The sequence below is a fragment of the Chanodichthys erythropterus genome, chromosome 20 (genome assembly GCF_024489055.1).
Source record: "Chanodichthys erythropterus isolate Z2021 chromosome 20, ASM2448905v1, whole genome shotgun sequence".
Classification (NCBI taxonomy): domain Eukaryota; kingdom Metazoa; phylum Chordata; class Actinopteri; order Cypriniformes; family Xenocyprididae; genus Chanodichthys; species Chanodichthys erythropterus.
Genome location: NC_090240.1, coordinates 7342408 through 7354778, shown reverse-complemented (window position 1 = coordinate 7354778; position 12371 = coordinate 7342408). Strand labels below are relative to the sequence as shown.

Here is a 12371-nt window from a genome sequence, read left to right as displayed (position 1 = left end):
AAAAGTTTCTTCAAATGATGCTGAAAGATGTGGCTGCATTTAAATCGAAACTAGACCTGTTTGCGCAGAAAGGACAGTAAATTTTCTGTTCAACATTTGCAACTGACAGAGCCATCCTCATTTTCACCCCATTCCATACCCTGCATTAAGGTATGAATTAATTGCCCTGCTATATATGTCCTACGCACCTACGTGTAACTGATGACACAGTAGCCCCTGACAACCTCACAACAGAGGTATCGGTACCTGTGAGTGCCTAAGATGAAATTTTCACAGGGGAAAACAAAATGTAATGGTCAGAATTTAAAAGCATCTGTGTAGTGGATGTTTATATGAATCAACAGTTAAAAAGAAGCACAGTGGAACACAAGAACATATTTTAAGTGAACAACCCCTTAAACTGTTAAACAGCGAGATGTGGTGCAGAGGCCAAAAACATATCCCAGATAGAATACAAAAACATGTGATGAGTTTACAAACCCTAAATATACCTCTAAGATTGGTCGAATGACAGACTTATTTGCTCAAAATGGATTTCTGTGGACTATAGGTCAGTTATAGACTTATGAACAGTGACAGAATCAGAACATATAATATTAACCTCTAAAGTCAGTTTTGGTGATATTTGTTCAGTGCTTCTGTCTACAACAATGAAATGTCTTTAAATTATTCATTTGGGGCATTTAGTTCTTTATTCTCAGAATCAGAATAAGAAGAAACTTCATTGGTTCTCTCACATCTATATAGTCAATCCTGCATATTTAAATGTTGAAACTAAACAAGATTTGAGAACTAGGGAAGTGTCCTGCACCCCACACTTTGAGAACCACTGCTGTACTCTGTGCACATTGTGATACATAGTATTTGGGTTTCAAGCTTTCTAATTGGTCATTATGTATGCGTATGTACATATGAGGAAGTGTTCAGTAAACAGTCAAAAAACACATGGAAGTCTAGCATGGTTTATGACATGGTGTTAAAAGTGGGATTTTAGCTCAGTGGACAGTGTCAGATTGATGGCATATTTCCCCATTGAGTGAAGAGCTATACAGGTGAGGACCATGCATACATTTTTGCCACCAGAAATTTTCCCATTTGAAAGGCTGAGTGAATGGCCGGAGTGGAAACAAAGATTCATGTGCTACAGAACAGCCAACCAAATTATCATTATAGGACGGCGGCATGCAGGTCAGTGCTCTCATTTAATCCATGAGCAAGGATACATAGAATATATTCAAATCATTCAAGTTTGACAATGATGAGGACAGAGATAACTACGAAGTGGTGAGTCATTCCCCAGAGAAATGTGATATAAGAACATGCACGCTTCCATTAGCGGTGTAAGCGTGATGGAGACACAGTGGAGGCATTCATAAGGGGACTGTACGAGCTCTCAGAACATAGCGATTTTGGCTAACTAAAAGATGAATATATCCAAGACAGGACTGTGATCGGATTGAGAGACAAATTGCATCTTCAAGGAACACTGACGCTCACTAGAGCAACTGAAATGGCACGTACCCAAATGATGCAACAAAAAGATGCAACAAGTTTTTCACACCTGGATTTGGGGATCCTCTGCCATTCCTCCTTGCAGATCCTCTCCAGTTCTGTCAGGTTGGATGGTAAACGTTGGTGGACAGCCATTTTTAGGTCTCTCCAGAGATGGTCAATTGGGTTTAAGTCAGGGCTCTGGCTGGGCCATTCAAGAACAGTCACAGAGTTGTTGTGAATTTTATGTTAGCTGTGTGCTTAGGGTCATTGTCTTGTTGGAAGGTAAACCTTCGACCCAGTCTGAGGTCCTGAGCACTGAGGAGACACAGTGGAGGCATTCATAAGGGGACTGTACGAGCTCTCAGAACACTGCGATTGTGGCTAACTAAAAGATGAATATATCTGAGACAGGACTGTGATCGTTTTGAGAGGCAAATCTGCATCTTAAAGGAACACTGACACTCACTAGAGCAATTGAAATGGCACGTAGCCACAAACTCATTAAAAAACAGAATGCAGAGCAAAGCGAAAGGAGGTTAAATTCTCCCAACAAAATCGTGGCGGAGGAAGAAAAAATAGCTCTGATAGACAAAGCAAAGGACGAGGCTATAGAAATGAACGGGGTGAGAGGAAGAAAGGCACAAGATGTAACAAATAATTGGGCAAATAATTAATTGCAAAATTGACTCCGGTGCAGACGACACTGTAATATCTGAGAAAAGCTACGGAAGCCTAAAGGATAAAATACCACTGAGCAAAACAAACATACTGAACAGTCCTGGTGGCAAGCTGGATTGTATGGGCCAACTGAGAACAAAAGTAAGCGTGAAAAAAAAAAATGTACTTGATGAATTCATATGTGGCAAAAGTAGCCCATGTTTGAAATTTGCTGGGATGCAGTACTGCAATTGAAAAGGGGCTCATAAAAAGAATAGATGAGATAAGAGAGAGTGTGTGTTTGGCTATTTGGGACTGATGGCATGCGAATCAGTAAAAATAATGCTCAAAAGAACAGCGGAGCTATACAGTGTCCATGTAGAGTACCAATCCCAATGCTTAAGAAATTTTAAACAAGAATTGGATAGAATGGAGCGGCTAGGCATGATTGAAGAGGTTTCCAAGCCCACCCCATTGTGTGCCCCAAAAGGAATGAAGACATTAGGATATGCATCAACCTCAAAGGAGTGAACGAAGCTGTCATTCCGTGAAAAGTATAATCTGCCAACCTTGGATGACATCACTTCTAAACTGGCTGGGGCAACAGTCTTTCTAGTCTGGATGCAGCCAGCAGATTCTGCTAGATGATGCCAGCAAGAGGTTGACTACTTTCATAACCTCGTGCAAGAGGTACCATTTTTGTTGTTTGCTGTTCGGCATGACTAGCGCTACAGAGATATTTCAGAAATGCATGACTGAGCTACTGAATGTCATACTACGGAATGTCAAGGGAGTATGTCGCTACTGTATATGGACAACATCTTGGTATATGGTCTTACACACCAAGAACATGACTCGAGGAAGTACTGAAGGCTATCCATGCCTGAAGCTGAAGGAGGAAATATGCATCTTCGGTCAAAAGAATCCAGGTTTTGTGGGACATAGTCTCAGTCAAGAGGGCATCAGGCCCGACCCGGAAAAGGTCTGTGCTATTCGGGACCTCAGCAAACCTCAAAATCTGACTGAGTTAAAGTGGATTCTGGGTATGATTAATTACCTTTGCTTTCACCTGCCACACAGTGCTACTGTGCTACAGCCATTGAATGAGCTACTTAGTTGATGCAGTGTGGAAATGGGATAAGAGTCAAGAGGAGGCATTCGCGAAAGTGAAGGAAATGTTAATTGTAGCACCAGTGCTAGCATATTACGACATGAACAGTCATCAAGAGCATTGCTTCAAGAGCATGATGGGAAGAAGCTTCCTGTGGCCTTCTGTTCCCATACTTTCAGAGCTGCAAAGAAGTGCTACGCCCAAATATAAAAGGAGTGTTTGGTTTTGGATGTGCGAAAAGCTGTCACAATACCTCTATGGTCTAGAGTCCTTCAAAGTACTCACCGATCACAAACTTTTAGTTGTTTAACTTTGAAGAGGTCCCCATTTGCTGTCAGCAACTCCTAATTAGGATGATTCGCTTCAATGCCGTGGCAGTGTATACCCCGGGAAAGTCTCTGCTTATAGCCGACTCAAAACAGTCAGACCTTGAGGTTCCTCTTTGAAGAGGAAGTAGAGGTCTACTACATAGCTGGAGTTGAGGAGCACTTTCCGGCTTCATCTCAGAAGCTACAGCAGATAACTGAAGCTACGAAAGCAAATGAGGAGCTGCAAAGCGTGCTTAAATGTGTCTGGCAAGGGTGGATCATGAATATGCTCCCAACTTTTGCATATGCCAGCCCATGTTCAAGGCATTAGACAAGCCAGTATTAACTATCTGGATCTGTGCACAGCTGAATCATCAGACTTTATGCAGGTAAGCAAGCAAGGACAACAGCAAAACTTTTGTTAAGAAACAAAGTCTCATCCCTCAAATTCTGCCCATTTTAGCATGAAATTCAAAACAATAAATGCCGTTTTGTCGCTTACGTGACAGATCGCTATATAGGCGCCTCAGTTCAAGCGGCAGTGCGGAACGTGAGTGAACGTGTTCATCTCTTCCTCTTTCATAGGCTACTAGTTACCGAATAAACATAAATGAACATCTGACAGTATGTTGAAAGATACAGTACAACCAGGGCTGGGGAGTAACGAAATACATGTAACAACGTTACGTATTTAAAATACAAAATTTTATACATTTTAAATAGGTGGTAATCAAATTACAGTTACATTCAAAAAGCATTTTAGATTACCAAAGGGATTACTTTGAATTTTTATGTCATTTATTTCATTTAATAGACTTTCATTTAATAAGCTGTTTGAGGATTTTTAACCAACGAGCCATTGTTTAAAAAAAATGTGCGCTGCCTGTTCAGATCAGCAACCTGCAGAGTGCAGACATGAGATTGCACGCAAAAAAATGGATGGGAAAACAGGGCATAAAACATTTCTCGAGTGGAAATTCGAAGAGTTTTACTTATATAAACATGAAGGAGGACGTACATCATAGAGCAATACAAGCTATGTCTACCTGCAACAAAACTTCTATCGGCTTCAAAGGATTCAACATCTAATCTGAAAAAGCATCTTGAGGTAGGCCTAAGATGTTCTTGGTCTTTGAAAATGTTATTTTCCTTATTTACACCTTATTTTCCTATTTACTCGTACGTTGAGTTGTGTCTGGTTATCATTAGCCTACGTATAAGAATTTATTAGGTCTTTGAAAAATAACACGAAATTCTCATAGAATTAACATCCACTTAATCATGCGTTAAATGTTTTATAAAGCCAATTTATTGGTGTACTTTACAGACAAACTTTAAATCTTAATATTTCATTCTAAATGTTTAGGTGTAACGTATATGCGCGTACACGAGTTCTTGATAAAAAATAGAGATGCAGTAGTCCACTGGTCATAAATCCAAACAAACAGCTTTGTAATAATTTCAGGAAATATTTACTGAGCCTGTCTATGGGATCAGATTCCCGCCAATAGTATTGCGGTCACGGATCAAAAAATAATACCACATGTATAACACGTGTAAAAATATATAGCACAAACTTAAAAAAAAATAATGCAAAATGATCGGAATGGCAAAGAACATGGTCACGGATCAAAATATAATAAACGTAAATCAAAAAATTAAAAGCACATTTAAAAAACATAACAAGCATGAATCAAAACTTTAAACACATTAAAAATGATATTGCACAAATCTTAAACTTGTGTTTATGCGTTCTTAAAAGTTGTTTTCCTTGCTTTTATTACTCTTTTCTTTCTGCTCTCTTTACATTTTCTGCTTATATTTTACTCTTTTGTGCGCTTGTGCAGTTTTTCTCTTTGCTCTTCTTTCTACGTTCTGCTCTTGCTTTTCCAAATGTTGCAGTTCGAGTTTCATGTAAATTAGGCTGGGCTTAAGCGCCACCATTGGTCCACTAGTTCTAGATTGACAGCTCCTCCTCTAGCCAATCAATCGAAGGGAGGGAGATGACATCACTTCAATGCGACCCATACTGATGCTCACACTCATACAGGAGAAGATAACAGTTTAATCTGAAACTTTACAAGGACTTTCAATCTGTAAAGTTATCTGAACTATGGACAAATAATTCCTCTTTTTGAGATACTCTTTTTATTGTGCAGTCTACTTATGATTGTTAATCTTTATGTTCATAATATATGGTATTTGGTGTTAAAATATTACTTGGCTCATGGTGCTAATATGCTAAGGCTACTGTAGCTAATATATTTCTTAATTGTTGTTAAACGATCATAGGTAAATTAATTCTAAGACTGAATGTATCATCTCTGCATTGACTACGATAGTGTTACAGAGAAGATAGTTACAGAAACCAGGTGGATTTGATATGCAGTGATTTATTCACACATTTATTGTGTTTAATTACATAACTACATAATTGCACAATACTATAAGATTAATGTTTTAAATAAAAACAAAATTACAGATACAGATATGTAGGTGGCGAAAAGTTCATTCAAACTTCTCGTTCAAATCAGGAATTCATTAATGAAACACTGCTGTGTTGCTCAGAGACGAGCGAAGCTGTTCTGCTGTGACTTTGTTTGATACTCCTTTCATTAAAATAGTGCAAAAACACATTCAAAATTAACTTATAGCTATATTGATTTATACAACAGCTCAATAAACATTTGCAATTGCTCTAATATTGGGGAAAACACTGATGTGAAGGCTATTGCTTAACTTTATAATTTTATAATCTCAGTGTTAAAATGTGATCAAATTCATAAACCAACACCCGTGTCAATGACATACTGTACATGGAAGACAAAATCTATAAATCTGTTTACAGGAAAACAATACATGACAAAATATGCACAGTTTACTATTACGAGCAACATACGATGATCTAAACCAGTGGTTCCCAAACTTTTCAGAGTGGAGTACCCCCTGAGACACTTACCATCCTTCTGCGTACCCCCTCTCTTCCACTTAGATTGTAAATTTTCCATTAAGGGACAATATTTGCCCCCTAAATTGACTTTCTAGTGCAGTTTTTGATCTTTATGAATACCTTTACAACAATAATAATGTTTTAAATTAAAAAATGTTCAATAGAGAAATATGCAATGCTAAAAACGTGAAAAGTGATTATTTTAAATACTAAAACCGCCAGTAGATGGCGGTAAGTCACTGTCTTAATGTCTGAGTCATCGAGTCATTCATTCAAAGAAGCAAGTGGCTGTATTTATGAATGAATCATGACTTTCACGAACAATTCATTCAAAGTTGCAGATTCGTTCTCGAAGCACTGCTGTGTTGTAATCCTGCTGTTGTTTTCGTTGCAAAATAGAGCAAATACTGACAATACTGTGAAGAATAACACTTAATATTACCCCTTTGTTTGTTGAACTGTTGTGTGGATATTTGGATTTGCTTTCTTGCTCATATAATATTATCAACATTAAAAACAAGAACTCACAAAAGGTAGGCTATGTTTTGTATCAAGAGTTTGAATCTTAAATTGATATTTAAGCCCGTTTTGTGCCAGGCTATTGTTCTTCGTGCTAGTAAGTGCTAAATCTGCAGGTACAGAATGGCAGTATGTTGCGCGTTTTGCTCAGGCTGCAGACTCCGCACGCAACCTATACTGTAGGCTATATGCACCCATATGTGCGCTGCATGTGGAAATGGACTCTGTCAGATTTGACCGCAAAAGATATGGTATTTTGATTGGATGTCATATGGCATATTGTACCTGTTAGAAAATACATGATCAGTTTTAATGTTATTTTAATGTAGAGAAGAATTAAATGAATGGCAAAATTCTGCATTTTGTTCGCGTAACGTTACCCCCTCTGTCACCTCACGTACCCCAGTTTGGGAACTACTGATCTAAACAATTGCCATGGCATATCTTACTTTAAATGTAATTCACGAGCAAATATATTAGCCTAGTAAGGTAGGTTTCATATGTTATATTCTCTTGTGCAAAAGACAGGAATAAAAGAGACAACAAGCAAGCATATTATTATTAATATTATTGTATGAATACTAAAAATATCTAACAGTAACATAACAGGTATAGACGAGCCAGGCACACATAAGAGTGATGTTGTGAGGCTGCTGCATGGTGGACGCTGCGTTTCACGGTGCCAAGTCCAGTTGTAAGTGCATTAAAGATTAACAATGATAGATCGTCAGACAGGCACAACTGTGACAGGTTGTCGTTAGGATGGTAAATTTAACAATAAAAGATTGTCCAGGTAGAAGTAGCCTATATACCGGTGACAGGTCGAGTTGCAGGTACATATGTATGAAGGTACATATGTACATATGTTATAATGTATATATATACATTATAACAGTGTCCTGCAACAGAAAGAGTTTACCACAGCTCGGAAATTGCCACCTGTGATGGTTATCTTCTCCTGTATGAGTGTGAGCATCAGTATGGGTCGCATTGAAGTGATGTCATCTCCCTCCCTTCGATTGATTGGCTAGAGGAGGAGCTGTCAATCTAGAACTAGTGGACCAATGGTGGCGCTTAAGCCCAGCCTAATTTACATGAAACTCGAACTGCAACATTTGGAAAAGCAAGAGCAGAACGTAGAAAGAAGAGCAAAGAGAAAAACTGCACAAGCGCACAAAAGAGTAAAATATAAGCAGAAAATGTAAAGAGAGCAGAAAGAAAAGAGTAATAAAAGCAAGGAAAACAACTTTTAAGAACGCATAAACACAAGTTTAAGATTTGTGCAATATCATTTTTAATGTGTTTAAAGTTTTGATTCATGCTTGTTATTTTTTTAAATGTGCTTTTGATTTTTCGATTTACGCTTATTATATTTTGATCCGTGACCATGTTCTTTGCCATTCCGATCATTTTGCATTATTTTTTTAAGTTTGTGCTATATATTTTTACATGTGTTTTTAAATTTGTGATTCACGTTTATTATTTTTTGATCCGTGACTGCAATACAATTGGCGGGAATCTGACCCCATACCTGTCAACAGGCCTGTCATGTTAACACAGGCACACGCTGAAAACGGACAAAAAGAGGAGAACAGACGTGACAGCAGAGAAAATACTGCACCATGCACAAGCTCACTGTTCGCGAAACTGTTTTGATGGCTTTCCCTCCTATCTCCAGCACAGCGCTACCAAAGAAGAGTGTTCTTTGACGCTACTTTGTATATAGTGGTAACCATGGAAACGCAACGCTATATCACTGCTGTTCCATAAGCGCCACCTGCTGTCAGAGAGTGAATTTGCATTTCATGCAGGTGTCTTGTGTAGCATAATTTCATAAAGCTGAAGTCAGACCATGCTGTTTTTGCTGCTAATTTTGAAATTATACAATAATTTAAACGAAAAAAACAACTGATCATGCTCATGTTCATAACATCTTTGTTGGTATTGTGATACAAATACAGTGTTTGCCTATAATATCAAAGAGCTACACATTTTTTGAACAAATAAACAACAAATAAATTTGCTTTAAAAAAAAGTCTGCAACCAGTATCAGAATCAGCCAATTTGCTTCTGTTGGCCATGAAAAATCAAAATAGGTTAATCACTAATAATAATTAAAAATAAATAAATAAATTTTTTCTTTGCTGTTTGTTGTTTATATGGTTAATATTAATGCAGCTATCAGTGCACTAAGGTTAAATATTAGTATAAACATATTTATACTAGGGATAGTTCACACAAAATGATCATATTTTTTTTCCAAACCTGTAAAATGTGGTGGTGGAGAGATGCAAAAAACTGCTGAGAAACCGGTGAGACAGCTTTGAATATAGGCCTTCTCTCCAGATTATTGGGTAGATCATTTCATTTCATTTTCTTTATAAACATTCTAAATGTTACAAACAGTTTTTCTTTTTTAATAAATCTGCAAAAATGTCAACAATTCTGTGTTGTTCTGTCAATATTGGGTGCTGTGTGTACATTAATGAGGAAAAAAAATCGCTAAAAAAATTGCAAAAAATTGTGTAATCGCTCAATCAGTGTTTAAGCCATGGAAAGACATCAATGAAACAGCTTGTAAACAATATGTTATGTAGCATTTACCTCAGAAATGCCATTCAGTGTCCACAGCTTGTTAGTTCTCTAGAGAAATGAACTCCTTTGCTACATATGTGCACTATATTAGCTTATATATATATTTATTATATTTAACTTAACCTGATCATTTAGTGTATATGTTTTATGTATGTGTAAATGACATATGTATGACATCTGTTTAGTGTATGTTTTTATCAGTCATGATAAAAAGTTAGGATGGCCACTGTGTAAATTAATATATTTTAGCATCGAATTGGAGAAGAAATACATTTAGAAATTAATGCAAAAACTGCCTTATATACAATTCACATGTTTACATACAATTTATACACACAAGTTATATAAAATTTTTCTGTAAGTCTTTATTAATTTATCTAAAAACAAATAGCAACTCATTTTAATAATTTGGGCTCTGTTGTTAATTGTAACCTTTAATATTATAGTATTGTGCAAGAAAGGACTCCCTGTATATAGTTTACAGCATTAGAAGAGATAGATTTTTTTATGATTAAGAACATTTTAATTATAATTGAAATTATTTAAAGACAGAGACACAATTTGTTTAGTAAACCACTGTTTAATAATAATAATAAAAGTTCAGTTTTCTCCCTTCTGTTGTACCAAATCCGTACCAAACCGTGATTTCAATACTGAGGTACGTACCGAACCGTCATTATTGTCTACCGTTACACCCCTAGTAAACAGTCACATAACACATGCAAGTCTAGCATGGTTTATAACACTTGGGCTTTTTCTTGCTTTGCTTCTGGCAGACAGCACAATGTTGCTTACATGTGTGGTGTAAATGCTGGAATCTGTTAAAATAGGCACAGAGATTAACGTGCACTGCTTATGCATGTGGTGTGAGACAGGGCTGTGAATCCCTGGGCATTTTTTTGGGACTAGCTCCCCCTAGCTGTCAAACACTGTGTGTGTACCTGCTTAACCATATTTTGGGGACATATTTGTATCCAAAAGTGAGCCAAACCTGAAAAAAACTACCAAAACCTCCTTTTGAGGATGTCCTCTTTTGTAAAAAAAAAAAAAAAAAAAAAAAAATAGCATAAAAATAAATAGTTTTTAAAGTTGTAAAAATGCGGAAATTGTACTGTTAGTGTTAGTTTATAGCAGGTATGGACAACTCCGGTCCTGGAGGGCCAGTGTCCAGCAGAGTTTAGCTCCAACCCTAATCAAACACACCTGAACCAGCTAATCAAGGTTTTTAGGATTAGTATAAAGTTATAGGCAAGTGAGTTTTTATCAGGGATGGAGATAAACTCTGCAGGACACTGGCCCTCCAGGACCGGAGTTGTCCATCCCTGGTTTATAGTGTTTATAACTAGCTGCATAAAAAAAAAAAAAAAAATAGAAGTCTATGTAATGTCCCCATTTAGATAGCTAGGTAAATGTATGTGTGTGTGTGTGTGTGTGTGTGTGTGTGTGTGTGTGTGTGTGTGTGTGTGTGTGTGTATTTACTTATTATGATTTAGTTAAGTGACCAATTGCATCATGCTGCATAGATTTTGCTATGAAGTTGTGTTGCTTTGTCCCACCACTCTGAAAAAAAGAAAAGAAAGAAAGAAAGAAAGAAAGAAAGAAAGAAAGAAAGAAAGAAAGAAAGAAAGAAAGAAAGAAAGAAAGAAAGAAAGAAAGAAAGAAAGAAAGAAAGAAAGAAAGAAAGAAAGAAATATTCAAATCATAACATACCGCTGGTAGCAGAGACTGCATATTCTGATTAGAGTCTGCTATTGTTGCTAGGTAGACCAAGTTTCTGTGCAATATCTGCTGATACCTGGGAAAATGCAAGAAACAACATTGGTAAGAGCAAACCAATGGCTCATTAGCTGAACTTTTTTAGCATTTGTTAAGTGTATTCCTGAAAATTTGAATAAAGAAAATATTAATTCATTATGTGCATAATGTGCATTATTTTGAGGGAACCCGCTTTGTCATGATGGAGCAGCTGAATGACCTCTTTATTTCGGGAAGAGTTTGCTGAGCAATTATTTTATTATAAAGATGTAGCAAAAGACCTGCAGCAGACATTAGTCAGTGTAGAGCCATGTTTAATATCTGACAGGAATGAAAATTATGTTTTCATCATGAGTGATAGACGTATAGTGTGTTCAATGGATTGTACTGATGTTTGACCAAAGGCATTTGTCTTCTTAAAACAACTTTCAGTAGAGAAAAACAGTTTTGAAAGTGCAAAATTACTGATCTAGGACCAGTACATGCCATTGTAAAGACTATAAGTCTATCTGTCACAGGCTGGGCAATATTGACCAAAAATCATATCTTGGATGAATAGCAATATACAAAATATATCTATTTTTTTCTACAAAGCGGAATAAATGTTTACCTCATGTGAGATGTCATAATCACCTTTATTAAAACAGCTTATGATCAAAATAAAATACAAAGTCAGGGTTTCCTCCCTGTTTGAAAATATACATATAATATAAACAAACATATAAACATGTAAATAAAAAAATAAAAAATATTTATTTATATATATTACTGAAATGTGCAAAAACAACTGATTAAATTAAATAAGAGTACAATTCCTCCTGCTTAACTAACAGCTCTGATGTACAGAACAGTAGAAAATGTAACTACTTTGTTAGAAGAAGGTTATTTTTGTGGTAGAATATTCTTATATATATATATATATATATATATATATATACAGTGGGGCAAAAAAGTATTTAGTCAGCCACCAATTGTGCAAGTT

General features: G+C 36.4%; 2 protein-coding genes across 4 annotated transcripts in view; one reads left to right on the top strand and one right to left on the bottom strand.

The window, feature by feature from the left end:
- Positions 1-12371, bottom strand: part of LOC137009315 (calcium-responsive transactivator-like) — a 56388-nt gene that overhangs the window by 18268 nt on the left and 25749 nt on the right. The window contains exon 3 of the mRNA XM_067371422.1: positions 11345-11429. Coding sequence (XP_067227523.1) covers positions 11345-11429 — 85 coding nt within the window. The remainder of the gene's footprint in view (positions 1-11344; positions 11430-12371) is intronic.
- LOC137009316 (E3 ubiquitin-protein ligase TRIM35-like) overlaps positions 1-12371 on the top strand; it is a 58437-nt gene that overhangs the window by 34753 nt on the left and 11313 nt on the right. The gene's annotated exons all lie outside the window — the stretch shown is intronic.